This window comes from Opisthocomus hoazin, chromosome 19 (assembly GCF_030867145.1).
Source record: "Opisthocomus hoazin isolate bOpiHoa1 chromosome 19, bOpiHoa1.hap1, whole genome shotgun sequence".
Lineage (NCBI taxonomy): Eukaryota > Metazoa > Chordata > Aves > Opisthocomiformes > Opisthocomidae > Opisthocomus > Opisthocomus hoazin.
Window position 1 is genome coordinate 13,563,611 of NC_134432.1, and position 19,791 is coordinate 13,583,401.

The 19,791-nt window shown below is 57.8% G+C and overlaps 1 protein-coding gene across 4 annotated transcripts in view; it reads right to left on the reverse strand.

Moving 5' to 3' along the window:
• Positions 1 to 3,323: 3,323 nt before the first annotated feature.
• The window catches only part of RALGDS (ral guanine nucleotide dissociation stimulator), a 59,158-nt gene continuing 42,690 nt past the window's right edge, over positions 3,324 to 19,791 (reverse strand). For 2 of the 4 annotated variants that reach the window (XM_075439160.1, XM_075439158.1), the window contains exons 2-18: positions 9,989 to 10,099; positions 9,259 to 9,452; positions 8,787 to 8,861; positions 8,412 to 8,605; positions 7,907 to 8,028; positions 7,541 to 7,756; positions 7,308 to 7,411; positions 6,862 to 6,946; positions 6,082 to 6,159; positions 5,899 to 5,985; positions 5,476 to 5,508; positions 5,142 to 5,263; positions 4,911 to 5,006; positions 4,544 to 4,745; positions 3,977 to 4,336; positions 3,717 to 3,831; positions 3,324 to 3,512 (exon numbers count right to left, since the gene is read on the reverse strand). In XM_075439160.1, the coding sequence (XP_075295275.1) occupies positions 3,337 to 3,512; positions 3,717 to 3,831; positions 3,977 to 4,336; positions 4,544 to 4,745; positions 4,911 to 5,006; positions 5,142 to 5,263; positions 5,476 to 5,508; positions 5,899 to 5,985; positions 6,082 to 6,159; positions 6,862 to 6,946; positions 7,308 to 7,411; positions 7,541 to 7,756; positions 7,907 to 8,028; positions 8,412 to 8,605; positions 8,787 to 8,861; positions 9,259 to 9,452; positions 9,989 to 10,099 (2,370 nt within the window). In that variant the 3' untranslated portion in view covers positions 3,324 to 3,336. The remainder of the gene's footprint in view (positions 3,513 to 3,716; positions 3,832 to 3,976; positions 4,337 to 4,543; positions 4,746 to 4,910; positions 5,007 to 5,141; positions 5,264 to 5,475; positions 5,509 to 5,898; positions 5,986 to 6,081; positions 6,160 to 6,861; positions 6,947 to 7,307; positions 7,412 to 7,540; positions 7,757 to 7,906; positions 8,029 to 8,411; positions 8,606 to 8,786; positions 8,862 to 9,258; positions 9,453 to 9,988; positions 10,100 to 19,791) is intronic. The other 2 variants (XM_075439161.1, XM_075439159.1) reach the window with 2 other exon arrangements.

The following is a 19,791-nucleotide window of genomic DNA, read 5'->3' on the forward strand; positions in this document are numbered from 1 at the left end:
TGTATTTGTCCTCGCTACCTGATGCACATCTCAGTCCTGTTCTGACTTGCTGGCATTTTCTGAGTCTTGTGCGTTCCCCAGTGTGTTATGAGTGCAAGGTTTCTCATTGGTGGCCGCTAATACGCTCTAATGCATGGTTTAATGTGATTTCAGCCTCCCGCACCTGTGTGAGGCTTGTGAAGGCTTCAGCATTTTTTTTTGTTCTCCCGGAGTTTTGTTAGACTGAGTTATTTCCTTCGGTTTGGCCTCCACCCCACGACAGAAGCCCCTGCAGGGCTCTCACACAGCGACACATAGCTGTGCTCCTGGCCACACACGTATGCGTGTGTGGCTGTACGCACACGGACGCTGCATGTGAGGCCTGGCTGCTCGGGTGGGCACTCACCACAGCTCAGTTGTGCTCCTGCGTCGAGGCAGCGCAGGCTGCAGAGTCAGGACAAAGGCGTTTCTTGGGGCTGTAAGAGATCATGGCGGGGCAGTGCATGGTCGGTCTGTCTGGGGGCGGCTCCAGCCAGGGTAAGGTGGGAATCCAGAGGCAGGAGGGGCTCTGCAAAGGACTTGCCCGTCTCAGTGCAGTGCAGCAGGGCACCAAGGGAAAAAAAGGAGACATGCAGTGGATGTACCACTGCCAGGTGAGAACATGTGCTCAGGTATGAGCAGGCACTAACACTAAACTTAGAAATGCTAGGAAAAACACCTGAAACCAAGCTTTCTAGCAACAGGAGGCCCAAGGCCAGAGCAGCCAGAAATCACTTGTCCCAGAGTTCATTTATTTCCCAGCCATTTTCAAAATTCCTCTGTCTGGGAAAACCGCAGTGATTCGGGTGTTTAATTCTGCCTGAGCAGGTAACGGCATTACCAGCCCTCTCTGTGCAATCCAGCCCCTTCCTTTCCAAAAGCGCAGGCTTTAAACTAATCTACGTAGCCAAAGGCACAGAGAAATTCTGGATAGTGCAGCTGCATCCTTAGTACCCACTTTCGAAATCGGCACACCATCCAAGTAATCTCCACTGATGTCTGTGCAATTATAAGACAGAAAATAAACATGCTGGCCATGCTAGGAAATGAGCCCTCCAGCGCCAGAACGATGGCTCAAACTAAGGCAGGACCGTAAGGACCAACCAGTGCATTTGCCCTTAAAGCCACTGCTTTTAGCAAAAGGAGTAGAACCAGTAACTTGGACATCACAGTTATGAAAATGGAAAATGCGACAGTCCCAACAACTCACGGGTTCACATGAGCAGGGTTGATTAAAACCAGGCACTGGTCCCTCAGGCAACAAGGCTGTACCTGCATTCAGGCACAAAAGCAAGCTCAGCACAGCAGAGCTAACGCAAGTACGAGCGCCAGGCCATGTGCTGCCTCCTGCCCAGTCAGGTCCGCTCCTCTTTCTCCAGCACCGTGCTGGCGTTTTGGGGAAGGAGCACAGGACAACGCCTGCCTCGGGGCAGAGACGTTTGAGCATCAGTATTTTATTGCAAAGACTAATTACATTGCTGTGTACAAGTCACACCGGGCGGTGTGCTCCTTCATTGAAGTAGTACAAAATACGTATGGTACAGCCAGTGCCTCCGGTGACGCGGGGCTGCTGGGGGACACTGGTGGGAGGGGAGGGGGACGGTGGGAGGCACAGAGCAGAGGGGACCCTGGGGTGCTGGTGCCTGAGGGCAGGGGCTGGGCTCCAGGTGGGAGGCTGCCCCTGCGTCAGGAAGCTGGGGGCTCCCATCATGTGCGGCGTCGGGCGATGCCACCCGAGGGGACGCGGGGCTGGGCGAGCTCGGCGCCGGCCACCCTCGCACCCAAGCAGCCTCTTCCCTGCCTGCAGCCCAGCTCTGGCCGCCAGCCCCGCGGCGTTGCTGCATCCCCTGGCCCCTCTCCCGGAGCCAGGGAAGGCCCTGGACCTGCCCGGAAGCACAGACAGGCGGGAAACAGAAAAGATGTGCTGGAAGGAAGCGCTTAAAAAAAAAACAGATGGAGCCAGGAACAAAAAAACTGTCCCCCTTCGGTTAGTGTTTCCTACAGCGATTAAAACAAGCATCTCTGCCCCTGCTCGAGCGACGAGTGGTAGAGAAAGAAGGGAGGGGGTGGCTGGCGGGGTCTGCGCCCACCAGCACAGCAGAGATGACGCTGCCACTGTCCCTCCAGCAGCCTTAAATACCAGGGCGGGGAGAGGAGGGGGACTGGGCTGCAGGGCAGGGGGAGGCTGGATTAGTAAAATGTACAAGTTCGTCTCTTCTATTTACAACCAATAAATATCGTCAAAAAAAAAGAAAAAAATCAGTAAACTTTGTTGTTTTATACAAAAAAAGTCTCATTGCTGCTTCTCCCATGGTCAGTGTTTGAAATCCGGTTAAAGCCCAAGGTGAGTGGCACTTTCTGCAGGTCAGGCGGTGGCAGCTGGGGGACACAGAGCACCCCGAGCTCTATGGCTCCTCGCCCGCCTGTGCAGACCCAAGGTCTCTATTTACACAAGTTCCGACACAAATTCGCTCTCCTCCTCCTCCTCGTCAGGCTGGCAGCGCTGGGGGCACAGCACAAAGCTTCCCCCGCCCGCAGAAGAGACACTGGCGTTTGATCTTTGGTGCAAGTTTGAACGCGGGCCGTCAACGCCCAGCTGGAAGATGCGCTGGACCGGGGAGACGAGCGAGACCACGCAGGCTTCCACTCGTCGAGAGCACGAGGCGCCCGCTCCATCGCTGCACGGGCACAGGGCTCCTCCACGGGGCTCCGAGCACCAGTGCAGCGCTGCATCCTTTCCAGCTCGCCCGCAGCCCTCCCAAGGGAAGGACAGGCAGAGATGTGCGGCGGTGGCGATGCCGGTTATCCCGGGAAGGAAGGATGTGGAGGTAAAACAACGCCAGGAAAGCCGGGAAGGAGAGCACCCCACCCTGTGGGAGGCTTTGCAGCCCCCGGGTGACGGCTCGTGCTCTGCTCCTTGCGAACGGCCCCTCTGCGAGTCTCCGCTCCCCGGCTCGCTCGGACACAAGGCACCTACGGCAGAGGCGGGCTCCAGCTCTGGGCTGGCCGGCGGCTGGACTAGCTGTCGCACCATGGAAGGTTAAAAAAAAAAAAGAATATAGAGCTATCCCCCACACTGCCTTCCTGTGTAGAAAAAAAGACCTGATTGAAACGGGAGCTTGTGCAGAGAGAGGCAGAGGCTGACAGTGGCTGCCAACGCGCCCCGGCTCTCGGTGCAGGAGGGAGATGCACGGCCGTCCCCCCTGGGCGAGGGTCGCTCCTCTCGCCGTGCCCGGCAGCACAAGGACCGGCTGCAGCCGAGCTCGGAGCAGCCTGCCCCCAAGGCCCCGTCGGTGATGGGTGGCAGTGGGGCTGTGGCTAGAAGATGCCTTTGGCGATCTTCAGGCCTTTCTGCTTCATCCTGGGCAGGGTGGAGCTGGAGCCGTGCTTGATCTTCACTCCCTTGGAGAAGCCCCGCTTCTTCAGCATGAAGTCGTAGTTGGCGGCAGAGTTCATGGCGTAGAAGACATTGGCGTTGTCGGGGATCTTCAGCTCTGGAAGTGATCAGGGATGGGGGTCAGTCGGGCACCTTTTCCCTGAAAAGGGCCCAGAGTAGGGCTGCATTGTCCCCGGGTGCTGGGACCCCTCTGCTGTCACCTCCCAGCCCAATCTCCGACCCAGTGCTGCCCAGGCTGCAGGGCTGTGTGGCCAGTGGGGGATGCAGCCCCCGGGAAAGCCCCCGGCACCCCAGCACACACCTCTCTCCTCTGAGATGATCTGAACAAGCTCGTAGTCTTCAGGCCGGTCTCCGTCCAAGTTGTGTTTGGCCATGGCCTTGCGAATAACGACCGGGGTCTTATCCTGGCTCGTCACCTGTGAGCGCAGAGCATTATTAACCCGGGGTGTGCATAACGCTGCAAAGCCTCCCACCACCGTCTCCTCCCAGAACGGGCCATTCCCGCATCCCAGCGGGACGAGGCACCCCTCCCCAGCGTCATGGCGGGTGCCCCGCACTGACCAGGATGCTCTTGTACATGTTGCCGTTGTCCACAGCCAGGCTGACGCGGATGATGCAGCAGTCGTCGACCTGCTGGTTGTAGAGTGGCAGCGAGAGGGAGGAGTAACTGGAGATGCCGGAGACGGAGCGTTTGTGGGTGCGCGAGGCCGTCACCGGCGTGGAGGAGACGGAAGAGGACGAGGCACTGCTGGAGCCCGAGCCAATGCCCGACGTGTCCAGGGAGGAGAGGGAGGTGGATTCCCAGAACTGGAGGGCAGGGAGGAGAGGGGATGCGGAGGACACAGTGGTTTTAGCTTCTCCATCGGCCACAGACGGGGCGTACCAGCGCTGGGGGAGGGAGGCCAGAGGGGTCTCACTGACCTGTGACAACCGGGGACCGACACGACTACAGCTGCCGGAGGCACGAGAGCCCTGCCACGCTGCCGGAGCAGCAAAGGGCAGGGGCCCCCCTAGCCCCGGCAGGTCAGAAACAGCCCCTGGGACCCCCACCCGCTCCCCCCAGCCCCAGTCCCTGCACGATGGCCGCACCTGCCTCCGGCGGCCCGGACCCCGCGAGCTGCCCCGTACCTTCTTCTCCTGGCAGTCGGGGGACTCGGGGATGAAGCTGATGTTGATCTCCTCCACGTCAGAGCTGCTGGAGCCGGCGGAGGTGACGCTCACGGAGTCGGTGGTGTCCCCGCTGCACAGGTACTGCCCGCACTTGAGCTGGTCGAAGGATTTCGAGTGGGAGCTGCTGCTGGCGCAGGGCTCGGTGCTCGGCGGCTGCCGGCTGCAGGGAGAGAGGCAGGGCGGGTGAGAGCTGAGCAGAGCCAGGGTGCATTCGGCTGGCAGGACAGGGGCCACCCCAGCCCGGTGCCCTGCAATCCTCAGCCCGAGTCGCTCTGCGCTGGCCCCCGCCTCCAGCCCACACGGCGCCGGGGACGAACAGACTCACTCGCTCCATCGCTTGATGATGCCCGTGTTTTTCTTCGCCTTCAACGTGTTGCTGGCTGACTCCGATAGGGGCTCGATCTCACACGACAGCCCATAGCTGGGAGGGGAGAGACGAGGGTTTAAGCTCTCCGTGCTGCCACGGCCGCGGCGAGCACCGTGCCGGCAGGGTGAGCGAGGCAGAGCAGGGAGTGCAGCTCGGGGCTGCTGCGCCCCGGACCCCGCTCGCACTCACCTCTCGGCCTCGCTGAGCCGCTCCAGGCTGTGGAACCAGTCCACGAACTGGTCCTCCTGCGTGAAGCTGTAGTTGTTGCAGGCAGACTGAAGCAGCTTGATCTGGGCGATGACTTCAAACTCCTGGAGCAAAGGGAGAGGCCGTGAGATCAGATCTGTTTGCCAGCCCAGCCCCACACACACAAAGGACCAGAGTCCCCCTACCCAAAAAAGAAGAACATGAGAGCAGAAAAAGAGAGGTATCAACCCCAAAGTGGCTGGCACAGCCTGGGCTTGCACCAAGTCAGCCTCCCCCCTCCACCCTGCTTGTGCCACTGCCAGGGCAAAGCTCTCACCTTCCTTCTCTTCTCAAAGTTGATGAGCCCACCCTGGAAAGAAAAAAGGAGCCAAATGTTAGTGTGGAGCAGGCAGAAAAATATTGCTCCCATCCCTCCCTGCCCCCAGCTCGCTGTCCCTGCAGTGGGGACATCCCTGCAGAGGGACAGTGCAAGAGTGGCCCATCAAACGCCGCAGGCATCTGAACCTGCTTTGGCGGGGGTGGGTGGACCAGCAGATCTCCAAGAGGTCCCTTCCAACCCCTGCCATTCTGTGGCTCTGTGACTTCCATGGGCTGACAGAGGTGGATGTGCCGTGTTGGATATCGGACGCGCAGGGTGCAGTGTCGGGCGCAGGACGCGTGGGGGACCAGCCCTCTGTTTATCAGCCCAGGCTGCGCAGAGGAAGGAGAGGAAGCAGAGGACAGAGATGGTGGTACATACGTCCAGGAAATCCTTCATGGCGGTGTCAAGCATCACCAGGTCTGTGAGGAAGGTGCCAAGGTAGGGAATGGTGCCCTGCATCACGCCCTGCGGGGACAGAAGGGACAGCAGGGTCAGGAGAGAGCTGGGACCAGCCCGGGCAGCCGCCGGGGAGGGGGCATGGGGGGGCCGTGTCAGGCTCACCATCTCTCGCTGCTGCTGCTGCCGCTTCTGAGCCCTCTTCGGGTTGATCTCCAAGGTGGCGAATTTGGACGTGCCCTCCTGGATGGTGGGGAGAGGTGGGGATCAGCGCGGGTGGGAAACTGCGCCAACAGATGAGCTGAAATCCACCCCTGCTTTTATCGGTACAAATTCTCTTGTAGAGGGGAAGAGGGATGGGGGGAAGAGGAGGAAATCGCAGCTGAGCTTCTGCACGGCTAACGGAGCGGGGAGAGGCTTAGTGAGCAGGGACTGCTGCTCCCATTTCCAGCTCTGTACAAACAGCTCCTCAATGGGATGTTTTGTTCCCTTTTGTGTTTTGTGTCCTCTCAGCCCCTAAACTGGAGGCCAGGAAGCTGCGGAGAAACTCCACGGGGAAGGAGAACATTTTTGCTGCAGCCTTTCACCAACCCTAAAACCCCACCTGAAATCAAGAGGACTTTGCACCGGGCTGTGAAAATGCAGCTGCCTCTGGGGAGAAGCCGTCACCTGGTGCACTGGGTCCTACCCCACTGCTTATCTCTGCTTGCTGAATTGCTCTGCAAGCTTCAGGCAATGACAACTTTTGGGCAGAGAAGCAGAAAGCCCAGCCTGGTCCGAAACCCCTGCCTGCTCCTCAGACTCAGCAGGCCCTGCCTGCGCCCGCAAGCCTGGCAGCGGTGCCAGGGCTTTAGCTGGGTGGCAGGAACACCGTGGAAACTTCTGCCAGCATCAGCCCGAGCTCCGTGCCAGGGACAGGGCGACGTGGGCGCTGCTTCCCCATACCTTGATGAGAAGCTCCCGGCTCAGAGAGTGGTTGTTCTCATCGGAGAAGATCTCGGAGAGCTCGTGGAAAGTGCGGAAGCTTTCCCTGCTCAGGGTGAAACAAGGGGAAAAGTCAGCAACGCTGCCACGGTGGGATCTCCTCCTTGGGCTCTCTTCTGCTCACTCAAATGACCCTAGCTATGCTCGCAGCTCTAGCAAGGCCTTGCCATTCGGGGGCTATTCCAGGGTGTTTCACAGGGAAAGGAGAAGGAGATGACGGTGCATTTATTTCCTCACCCTCCTTAGGTCCCTGACACCTTACACTGGTCCCTGGGTTTTGTGCACACTCCAAGAAGCAATGCTGGAGCTGAGATGATCCCATATACACATTCAAGGGCCACGGCCACAGCACAGTCTCTCCCTTGAAACCTCCCCACGGCTGCAGGAGCCCAGAAGACACTGCTTACCGTAGGACCTCGTCCCAGGTCTTCTTCAGCCGGTGAACAGCATTGCACTGCAGCGCCGAGAGGATGGCTCGGAGGGAGGAAAAGTTCTTCAGGATGCGGCACTCCTGGGGGCAGACGAGGAGATGACAGGACTCAGTGTTAAAGAAAGCCCAGGGATCTGCTGGGATTCGCACACCGCAAAACCTCAGCCCTCAGGCCGAGGTGGGAGGCGAGTGGCCGGCGAGCTGTCCTACCCGAGCCACTTCAATCCACCGCTCCACCACTTTAGCCCTCTGCTGCGGCTTCAGGGACCGGTCTCCGAGACACGTGGCGATGACGCAGTTGGCCACGCTGTTGAACTGCGAGACCGTGGCACGGATGGTGGGTGCCAGGTGCTCTTTGCCCTTCTTGTCTCGCTGGGACCAAATGCAGCCCAGGCAGTGGTAAGGCACCACTTTCTTGAACAGCTCCTGGAATATAAAGGGATGAAGACGAGTCTCTTTGGGGGTCCTGGGAAGGGAACAGGCCAGGACAAATAGATGGAAGGGAAGAGACAGGCCTGTGCCCGCAGCAGCAGGCGGGCAGAGCACCATCGACCCAGCTGCCGAATGAATACTCACAGCATCCATCAGCGTGAACTGTTCTGCCACCATCTCTGGGGAGAAGGAGAGGAAATCCGGCTTTCCGTCCCCGACCCCGTTCTCCTCCACCAGCTGGAAGGTGCAGCCGCCGTGGTCCACAGCTGCGAGAGACAGCACGAAGCTGAGCACCGCAGCCCACGCTGACCCACACCAGCCCCCTGCGGACATCCCACCTCCGGGCTCTTAATGCCCATCTGGCTTCACGCCTCAGGAAACGAGGCTCAGATAAAAACCTAGTCCTTTTAAACCTGGATGCAAGTGTCTGCAGAGGATTAAAGGCAGATTAGCTAATCCACTTAGAAATCCCACTTCTGGTGCAGCTGGATTAGCTTCCCAGTGTCCCTCCATGTAAACACAGGCAGGGTTTATAGCGGTTCAGCCACGTGGCAAGACCTGAGGTTCTGGAGACCCTTGATGCCAACCAGTAGCACCCTCCCCACCTGCAGCCCCAAACGAGCCCCTGCAAGCATGGAAAGGACCCCACCCTCTGCCTCGGACTCGCTCTGCTCTTGCTGTTGGAACTGGGCCAGCAGGATGCGGGCTCGGCGCTCCAGGTCCGAGCCGGGGATGTTGTGGCGCACGTAGGAGATGAGCTGCTTCAGGCAGGCGAAGTCCGGGGGCTTGCGGAAGTCCTCGGAGTACTGGTCCAGCCAGGCACCCAGGATGGAGGAGATGGTGCTGTGGGGAAGGAGAGAACACAGGCAAGCTTGCATGAGAATCAGATGCCAGAAGAAACCCGTGTGCACCCCCACAAGCACCAGGAGCACCCCTCAGACAACACATGCGTTAGTACGAGAACCAAAGAGCTTTCCACCAGAGCCACCCATCTCTCCTTCACCCATAGCTCGGTCAGACTTACTTCTTCAGCTCCATCCTCTCGTCCACAACGTGCCTGGCGTGGTCCCCATTTGCCTGCACGTGGAGTTTGCCGTACCTGGTGGGGCACAGCGAGGAGGCAGTAAGCACCCTGGACTCAGCTGTGTCTCAGCGCTGCCTCTTCTCCCTCCACATCACCCCCAGCTCTGCCAGGGGGTAGAATGAACCTCTGATGCACTGTCCTGCTACCCCCAGTCTGCCATGGCCTCTGTGTTATGGGAGGAGGGAAGCAGCCAGCACTGGTCACCTTGCAGCAGGGTACCAGCTGGAAGGGCTCCAGCTCACTGGGAAGTTATGTCCTCACTGCCCTGCCCCAAAACCTTCAGGCTGATGGAGCTGAGAGAAGCCCATCGGCCCTCCAAGGCACGGCAGCAGAAGATGTTGGGACTCTCCTGGCCAAAGGGGCTTGGACACCGGCCACCCCCGTTGCGTTTCGGGACTCGGGGCAGCCTCACCTGTTAAGCAGCAGGTCCAGCACTTGCTTGGTGGTGGCGAAGGCCCGGTAAGTGCACAGGAAGATGGTGACGTAGGTGGAGTCATTGCCCTTGAAGGCTGAGACCAGGTACTCCACCAGCTTCTCCAAGGTCCCAGCTTTTATTGTCCGTACCTTACACGTCTCGTAGAGGTTTAAGGCCGACTCATTCTCAAACTGCCGGGACAAGAGCAGCAGTCAGCAGGCTGGATGAAGACAGACAGACAAGCACAATGCGGCCCCACCAGCTTTGCAAGCTGCTTTTGGGTCTAGGCTGGGACCCATGGGTGCCCTACAGTGCCTGGGGCTCTCCGGACAGGCAAAGGGAAGCCGGGTCTCCTCCAACACCAGATACCAGCAGCTCAGCTGAGCAGACTTGAGCATTTGGGAAATCCCAGGAAAGGCTTCAGGTTGCAGAAATCTAAATGCAAATCAGGGTTGCCCTGTTTTGCAAAATGGGGCTTCAGATTGTTTCCCCTGTGCTCGCTGCTGCAGGCTGGAGGCTGGTGGGTGCTCCCACACCGCCGCTCCCAAATCAATACACGACCCCCAGGTAAGGCTTGGAAGGAGCACCCTGCACAGGAGCGTCTGGGGGAGCAAGAAGAGGGCAGGGCATGGGCCGGTATCGACCCTGACATCAGGTCACCACGTCTCTGGCAGGGAAATGTCTGAAAACAGCCCGCGGCAGGAGGCTGACAGAGCCCCCAGCTTACCCCCAGCCATCGCTGCCCTTTGTTGGCCGTGTGATGGAGCTGCACTTTGCGGAGCGATATGCTGTAGATCACACCATCCTCCAGCTCTTCTCCGATCTCCTGTGTGGAGCTCTGCACGGGAGGACACGATACACCGTGAGATAAGGAGGGTGAAGCGTGGCAGAGATGTGCTTGCGGGCTCGTACGAGGCATCTCGGCCAGCCAAAGGCAACAGCCGGCGGGCAGCAAGAGTCTGCCTCGCCGGCTCGAAAATGCAAACCGGGCGACACCAGCCTTGCTGGGCAGCTTAACCCTGGGCCCACCCCAGCCGGCACGCAGGCAGAGCCAAGACTGCGGGAAGCTGCCCTCGGGCTGCCCCGTGTCCCCCACCTCTGCATCTCAGCCCTTCTGCAAGCGGGGGCTGCACCGGTGCTGCGGGCTGGGCAGAGCGGGGACCCCCGGCCAGGCAGTGGGGAGGGAAGGGGGTGGCAGCACATCCCGTACCCAGCCCTGGCTGCTCCCCCCTCCCCAAGCCTTTGCCTTTCCCGTGAGGTGACACTGGTGCCCGGTCTGTCCGTAATCTCGATAATCTGCCCCTGTGGGAACCGAGCACCTCAGCAATAAATAACAACCACGAAACCAAGACGCCCGCGAGCTTTGGCAGCGCTGGCCACGCACACAAGACAGAAATCCAGGAGGGGAGCTCAAAGCTGGGGGGAAACCTCGGGGATTAGCACCAGGGTGGTCTTGGGCACAGCTGGGACAGTCCCTGCGCCCGTGGGGACAGGCACCTCTGGGCCACAGCCCGACCCAGCTAGAAGGCTCCTGTTTCTGCTCTGGGGAGATGGACACCATCGAAGATTCGGTGAGGGAAGAGGGGATGGTTCTTGGGGCAGGTCCCCAGGCACACGCCTGCCCCAGCTCCCCCAGCCCCATGTGCCAGCGCAGGGCTCGGCAGCGGCTCCAGCCCCACAAGGATAATTCTGTCCCCTCCTCCTCCTCCTCCTCCTCCTCCTCTCTCACCACGCTCTGCTGAGTCAGTGCCTCTCTTAAGAGGATTTATTCAGATCCTTTTAAACACCGTGGGGATCTCCCCCACCCTCCATCCCCCACGCCAAATGGCGGGACACGGTACAACATGTGGCAAACCCACTGCTCAGCAGATGGGGAAATCGCCTGCAAGCAACCAGCCGGGTAGCAGCGGGAGGTGACCGCACACTGGGGCACAGGGGCTCCAGGACAAGTCCCCCTGCGTAGCACGCTGCTACCCAGGGGCCAGAGCCAGCCGCTGCTCTCCCTGCAAGCCACCTCTCATGAGCACCAAAAACCCCTGAGCAATGGCAACAGCGTGGGGCTCGCCGGGGAAGAAGCTGCCATGGGGCGACCCAGGACGGAACCCCAGGAGTGCCCGCTGCTCCCTGTGAAACGTCTCCCTCCCAGACGCTCGCCGTGAGCGTGCCAACAGCCGTACCCAGGGCCCCGGCTTCAGGCGACGCCGCGCATCTCGAGAGACGCTGAGCAGAAGACACCTCTTCGACCACCAGCCTCGATCGTCACCACCACAGCAGCGGCCACTGCGCTGTTATCACACCCTGCTCAGCTCAAGTACTCGTTGTTAGCAAGGAATTAAGGCAGGGAACCACAGCCAGCTCGGAGAGTAGGGGGAAATCTTTAAAAAGCCTCTCATTCAGGGTTGTACTGAATGAGCGCAGAGAAGGCCCCTGGGCAGGGTCACTGGCCTTCTTTCTCTCTCTGTGCTGATCCTGCTCCTCTCACTTCATGCCAGACTGTCAAGAGGTTTGGTTTGCTGAAACTCGAGCAGTTGGGAGGCTCCTCACTTCGGCTGCGCTGTGAACATCAGAAGTCTTTCCTGGGGTGCACCGGCTTCCAGACCAACCCTGGCAGCACCCACACAAGGTGGTGGACAGACAGACATCCTTCTGGATGCCTGCGTCAGTCCCCCTCTTGTTCTTTGCTCTGGGATAAATTATAGCATAAATTTAGATTCAACTCCAAACAGGTCTGAATTTCAAGAATGGAAAAGGCACCCACCAGCACAGCGTGCTCTGTGCCTTCCTAGACAGCGTGACATGAAAACACATCTCCCTCCTGCGCTGATAAATCCCCCGGGCTGGTGATGCTGGCTGCGGGGGGTAGTGCAGCTCCGAGCCCGGCTTCCCTCCAGCTCAGCCAGCCCTGAGCCCCGGCGGTTGGCAGCACCCAGCCCGAACACTGACACGGGCACCAGCAAGCCTCTGAGCCCCCCCCGACCCCCTGCTCCCCTGCAGCCCCACGTCACGCCCGCACTGGGACCCCCCAGAGTGGCCACCCATGACATTGGCCCCGGTGCAGGGAAGACAAAGCCCTTTAAACACATCAGCGAGGGGAAGGTGAGCTTGATACGCAGCCCCCATCACCTCGCCATCTCTCCACCAAAACCTCACAGGAACGAGGTGCTCCTATGCCAGGTGAGTCACCCCCAACCCCACAAGCAGAGATGCCTTAGCTGGGAACTGCGGGGACTAGCACGACCTCGGGAGAGAGCTGCCAGCACTGCTAAAGCCTTGTGTCCACTCCAGATCAGCCACCTACAGTGATGGTACCTAACTGCGCCCAAGTCAGCCAAGTTGTCTTCCTTCCACCTATAGATGCTGTTTCCAACAAAAAGAAAGAAAAGCTGTGGGAACTCTTCCCAGTTTCTCCACAGAGACCACCAAATCCCGGTGCCCACAGCTATGTGCCATCCTCCAGCAGCAACAGCAGGAGATGCCTCTTCAGCGCGCCAGCCCACTGCCCATAGGGCAGCGATGGAGAAGGGGGATCGCTACCAGCGGTGCTTCACATCACCCAACCTGCAGATCAGCCCACCTGCGGATCTTCCAGTTGTGCTGACTCTGGGCTGGAGGGAAGCTCTGGGTCCAGAGGAGCAGACCCCTGTACAGTCTAACTCGGAAAAGAGATTTGGCTGGGCAGTTGTAAACCCCAGACACAAATATCTGAAAAATCAGATGCTTGTTGAGATGCAATGAAATTAATAATGAAACCAAATCGTATGGGAGGACAAAATGTCCCAACCCCTGAATCATTGGCAGCTGCTGTGCAACTACAGTGGAAAGTATTGCCGTAACCGTGCAGGGGTTTCCACTCTGTATTTCGTGTCACGTGCAGAGGGTACACCCAATTTTCACGCGCGTAGAAGCAAATTTCATTTCCTTCCCATATTCAAGACTGTCAGATTCATTCACTTTTTGTCTTGCTGACTTGTGCGATATCCCCCAAAGTTCCCCCTCTGCAAACCACACACGAAGTACGCAGCTTCCCAGCGGTCTTCAGCCAGGCTCATGCCAAGAGCCAGGCGAGCTGCTACACTGGTACATTCTAAAATTTGGCTATTTATATTCTGCGTGAGCTTCCTCTTTCCTACCGCTGCTCCTCCAAGATGCTGATTGTGCATTCCGCACATGCTGGTTAAAAACCGACGAAGCAAAAAGCAGCAGCAGGATGGAGCCAGTGAAGCCCCGCTCCACCGCCTGCCCCAAACACACATTTCTCCCTTTGCAGATGCGGAGACACGGGGTGGGAGTGGGGTTGGGAGGGACACAAAACCTTCACCTGTGGCTTAGGTACGTGCCGGCCACCCAGAAGGCTGCAATCCTAACTCTGGCTCTCACACCAGGATCTCCAGCAAGTCAACCAAAGATGAATGTCTTCAAAATGGTCTCCAAAGAGCTCTGACAAACCAGTGCTGGTAAATATTACTGCAACAGCTACTGCTCCCTGTTGCCTGCCCAACACATCTGCTGGAGTTTTAGCAGAAAGGAAGGTGTGTTGGGCCTCAGCCAGCACAACCGCAGCCCAGCACCCACGTGCAAACCCTCCTTCATCAGTGGTTCAACCCGAGTAGCCGAGCACCGCGCCGTGGCAGAGATACAGGTGAGCAGTCCCTTCCGCTTACTGCATCGCGCTGGGAGAAGAGGTGCATCCAACAGGCCCAGGCAGCGCTTTAAACGGCCGCAACAAGGTTCAGCGAAGCTCTTCTGTGACAGCACTGACTCTGAGCACATTGATGGTTACGGCATTTGCACCTTCCACCAAACTCATACGGAAGGGACTCAGCACCCTAGAAAGGGAGATCCAACACATTTTGTGGTGGGTACCAAACAAAGGAAGGCAAAGAAAATGAACATTTGACCATGGTTTCTCCAGCTCAGTGTGCAACCCTGCTCCTCTCCATACAGCAGGAAAAAGGCCTCTCGCTGGAGGGGCGCAAGGAAAACCACATGTTTAACTTCGGGGTATCAGAAGCCCAGTTCTGCAGAGTCGGAGGCTTTTGCAAAAGCAGCCGCAAGTGAACTCTGCAGGAGTTCATCCCCTGAAATATGAAACTGGAGGGCTGCACCAGATGGCTTGCCCGGTTTTAGAGACCGCCTCTTCCAACTGCAGATAGCCCCGGGCTGCGTGAGCAAGAGCTCCCCACCAGAGTTCAAAGCGTTGGTGACTACACTGGGGAGGAATTCCTGCTCCATGCAATAAACTCTTCTACTCTCTGGTGAATGTTCTAGTACACGGCGCGGTGTCGAGCCCCACGTCTCCACACGGAGCTTTAATAACGAGCTCTAAGACGTAGCCAAGGTTCACGAGCCTGGAGGAAGGGCTGCAGTGTGAGGGACCCTCGCGGGAGCCAGGCAGAGCGCGGCAGGGAATCCGCCTTCGTCTCTTCTCGCCGGCTGAAGGGAGGGGAAAACGCGAAAGCCAAACAGCAAAGCAAAATATTGGCCAGGGATCTGCCTTTTAGAAAGTGTTTGAGATCAGTCACAAAGGTGGTTTCAGTAAGACAGGAGCAAAGTACAGGATTAAGTGTGAGCATGACACCATCCCTGCGCGTTACACACAGACAATTATCCAACAATTACCAGGTCTTAAGAGCTCTGGTCCCACGTGCCCCTGGGTTAGCGCACTGGCCTCCAAAGACACAAAATAATGAACTGTTATTGGAAAAAAGTATTAATTTCAGCACATGTGGAAGAGGCAAAACTGGTTAAAGTGCTTTTACTGATGCTCCCTGGACAACAGCTGGTTTAAAGATCAAGATGTTCCTGTGACTCTGTTCCCTTTCAGCCGGGCTACACAAAATGCCTGTTCTACAGACAGGGATAACACAGCACCCAGAGTATCTCTGCACCATGATTTCACAGGGCCGCTGCTACCAGCCTCAAGAGAGAAGCAGATGCTAACCCTGCCCATGGGAAGCCAGGAACCTGTGCCTGTCGGGAATTAACAGTCTCACCGGCTAACGAGACAAGAAAAGGCAGAGTTGACCCTCAGAGACATCACCAGGAGTTTCTCATTGAAGCTCCACATTTGCACAAGTTCGAAAGGACTTGATGAAAGCTGGTAAAACCAGAAACAGAAAGTGGGGTTTGGGCTTTGGAATCCCCAGTCTCTTCTCAGAATAATCCCTTCCCACCAACAACGGGAAATGGGCCTCTCCAGAACCGAAAGCAACCAGCTCCACCACGGACCACGTGCTCCACGGGTGACACGAGCCCCGAGGTAACTTTCGTTTCACTCCCAGGAGCAACTCCCGAACCCATGCAATGAACAGCAGCAACTTTGGGGCCTCTGATGTAAAACGAAGCGTACGACGTTATGTAAAAGGAAATAGGAAAAAAGCCACCCCCATCTAGTGAAAGGAAAACAACTGCAGTTCCGTGAACCAAAGATAAAGACCGCAAAAGCAGAAGTACCTCTGTCCCACACATCCAAAATAAGCGCACGCAGCAGAACACCCTTCCTCACGGGGACTTCCAGGCAAAAAGCCCCGCGGTGGATGTTCCCCCACAGCTCTGCAGTCGGGATCCTCCCGTCCGCTCCTCACACTCATCAGCAGTTTCCTTCCCCCGGCCGCGCTCAGGAAGGCCACAGAGACTACCCAAAGCTGGCCAGGAAGCTGCCCAATACCCCCTCTGTTCAGGGAACGGAAAGGTGCCCTGTGCTGGCACCCGCCTGTCCTGGTGACATCTGCTCTGGTGGCGTCTGCTCTGGATCAGCAGCCCCATCGAGGGCAGGGGCACTCTGGCTCCCAGACACCATCCCAGCGATGACTGTGGTGGCACTGGGGTACAATGGTTCTCTCCAGCCAACGCTGGCCTCGGGCAAGCCCATGTCCCACCAACTCCATTCTGCCCGAGCCGTGTTCCCGTTGCTGCGGATCGGGCTCGAGTTCCCTGCGGCGGCTCGGCTGCCCCCAGCCCGGCCCCAGGCGCTGCTGCCCCTGCAGAGATGCTGGGCAGATGGACACGATTCCTTTGGGTTTTCAACACGCTCTGCCTTCCTGCCTGCCTGCTCAGAGCCGCCTCAAACCAGGACCGACTCCAACAGCCCATTAAAACATAACTACAAAAGGGGAAACAGGAAAAGAAGAGAAAAGGGGCCAGGAGCTAAACTTAAACCCACTGTGAAAAGGGGGTGGTTTTGCCAGGATGCCAAGACGGTGGCGACAGCCGAGAGCCTGTTCTCCCCCCATCAGCCGCTGGGGTCTGCAGCCAGGCCCTGCTGACACCCTTAGCTCTGCTTTCGCTCTGCTTCAGGTGTTTCAGCATGGAAAGCTGGACCCAGCGCCTGCAGGGAACAGCCCCGGAGCCGTGCATCACCCAGTGCCGCGCACGCCCAGGGAGCAGGACGGGGCAGAGAGAGGGGGCACATCACCCCGCGTCTGCCTCTTGCGGGGATCCACCTCCTCCCTCGGGGTCTGGGGCTGCCCGAGACCGACGGCCGGTCCGATCCTGTGTCCATAAACCAGAGGGGTTACAGACAATATTGAAAAGCAGCCTTCTCCGCCCTCGTGGCTTAGCAAGAAGAGAAAGCAGCGGCTGGCAGATCTGTTACAAAGGCATCTTGTGACTCGCACGCAGTGAGTCAGTGGCTGGAGCGAGGATCAGGAGCTCAGCGCTTGGGTCCAGAAACGAGACAGAGCAGAAACACAGGATTCCTCCTCCCCCTTTTAAAGCTTTTAAAGAAAACTTAGAGCCTTCCCACATGCAGAGACATTACCGCTCTTTTTATGCTTTGGAAACCAAGAGTCAAAGATCTGCAAGGCTGCTTCATGTCCACTCCACACCCCCGGCTGCGAGGGGCAGGATCAGGCCCCTCAACGCAGGGCAGGATGCCGGTGCTGGGGGATCAGCCTTGCTACGGGGGACTCCCCAGGGAAAAGCAGACGCCATCTGCAACTGGCGGTGCCAGAGATGACTGCGTAACGCCAAACCCTGTGTTCTCTACACCCGGGAGTACAGAAGACCACCAGCACCTCTCCCTAGGCACCAGCACCCCATGTGAAAACGCCACCCAAGCAGGACTTCCCTCGTGCTTCCTACCAGGGCACGTGCTGGGACGGGCTCCCTTCGCAGGCTGCTGAAGGTTAGAAGAAAACTGAGGGCAGCAGGTTTTGCTTCCTCTCTAAGTTCATGGAAAAAAGATCCCGCCGACACAGCAGTTCTAGCTCTTGCTCCACAGTCCTTAGCTTTGTGTTCGTGATCGCTTTGGCGTGCGTTTCGGCAGCAGCCACGCTCAGCGCCAACGCCTACGCAGAGTCAGGCTGGCGTACGAGGGACGCAGCTGGCCTTTGCTTACAGAGCGATTGCTCCGCTACAAACTCGTCTAGAGCCCGGAGGGTGATTACTGGAAGTGAAACCAGAGTGGCATGACTGGTGAAAACTGGTGTATAAAAAATTAATACATATTGCTCTGTGAGGGTAAATAAAGACTGAGTGTCTCACAGTAAGTCATTCCAGCTCAGAACAAAGGTCTCTGTTTCACCAAGATGGGACAGAAAAATGTGCAAACAACACAAGAGAAACAAGTTTAAAATTTGATTATTTTTTGGTATGTGTACAGTAGCACCTGTAAGTCACACACAACATGACAGCTCTGTAACGCCTCGTCCAAACGCGAACCAAAGCAGGGCACGTGTCCCCCAGGGGCTGCAGTTCAAGCCATCCTGATCTAACGTCCCTCTGCCGATTCCACTGCTGAAACAGGGCCCTTCTGCACCAAGTGCAAGAACTGCCCTATGTGTTTGGAAAGGGATGGCGATTCGGCTGGCATTCAGAGCTGACCCACCTCGACACCGATTGGCATGCTCACTCCTGAAATGTCAGCTACGTCTCAGCACACGTTAACCAGAACACACAGACTTGTTCGCTGTCGCAGCTCCAGGGCAGTGCTTGTCCCTTGCATCCCTGCGAGCTGCTGAGTTCATCTATCCCGAACGCCAAGTCTTCACATTCTCCGAGACACAAATCCTTGAATAAATATTCTCCTGCTCTCAGCTTGCAGCCCATGTGCCAGTCCAGACAGCCAAAAAATTAATTTTAAGAAGTATCAGCTGCTCTAAAACCAGCTTCTTTTGTCAAACCTCCCTCTGGCCCCTGGCATGTACACGACCCACATGTATGAAGTGCAGACCCGGGCACACATCTGCGGCATGAGGAAAGCAACTCTGTGGAAATGGCAAAGCAACGATCCAGCAAACGCCAGGCATAAAACATCAGCCCAGAACCAGGAGGCGGCTCTCAGCCCTTCATGCCGTGCTGAACCATCCCACCGGCCCCATGCCAATATTCCCAGGTAGTTTCGCCATACACCATTCCCGAGAAGCCTGGATAAGCTGTAAACAACTGCCTGTGCAGTTACACACCTGCTGTAGCTTACAGAGGGAAAAAGAAAGAAGAGTCCTATTTTTCCACAATTTTGAAGGCATGCAGATTGGAGTGGACAAACTGGAGGCTGCCCAAAAGCCACGGCCCTGTCTGGCTGCAGTCTGGCTTATGGTAACTGCACCGTCACCCTTTGTTTCAATTTGAACAAAGTTAATTTCGGTTTAGCTCAGACACATCCTTAGCTTAGATAAGCTGAACCAAAATAAGCACTCGTGAAATAAATGTGTCCGCCCATGTGTTTACACTGCCTTACGTCAGCTTACATTCCCTCCATCAAAGCTGGTGCGATTGAAGCGTGGGCAAAGCCGACAAGCCCAGAGCTCTCCCCAAAGTCCCGTCGCCCAGCCTGCGCAGAGGAGGGTGCCCGGGGAGTTCGGGTCGCCCCCGGCCCACGCTGACCCCAGAGTGGGTGCTCTCCCAGCCCGGGTCAATGGCGTTGCTGTGCCCCTCGGGGCCGGCCAGGGGCTCGTGGTGCTGGCGGCGCAGGAATGGCCTCGCCGGATGGCTCGCTCTTTGTGTGCGTGTCTGCACCAGGGTGACCCAGTAAACAGCTGAAGCAGAGAAAATGCAGGAACAATCCAGCGCGGGGAGGCAGCGAGGGGCTGCCGGCGAAAGGACGGGAGGAATAAATACGAGTCTTTGTTCTCCGGCCGTGCCCCTCGCGCCCGACTCCCACCCCGGCCGGGATGACGTAGGAGACCTCCATTTGCTGCCGCTTCCCGGCCGCCCCGCGCGGGTCCGGGCTGAGCCCGTCTCGTCCCAGCTCTTCCCAACACCCGCAACCCCTGGGCACCCCACCGCATCCCAGCTGCGGGTCTCAGGCCGCTCCCAGGGAGCGAAGGGGTGGCCTGAGACCCATCGCTAGGATGAGGTGGGATGCGCAGGGGCTGCGGGTGTCGGGAGGAGGACCTGTGGGAAGCTGGAAAGGGGAAGAGCAAGAATTTTTGCTTTGTAATCAGGAAAATCTCACCTTCAGAGGATTACTTAAATAGGTGTCAACGAGGCAGTAGGTGCTACATAAGCAGGTAGCAGGGCAGGAGTCAACAAGCCGACACCTGGGGGGGCCTGCAATCAGGATGCTCAGTCAATTAAGTCTGATTTCCA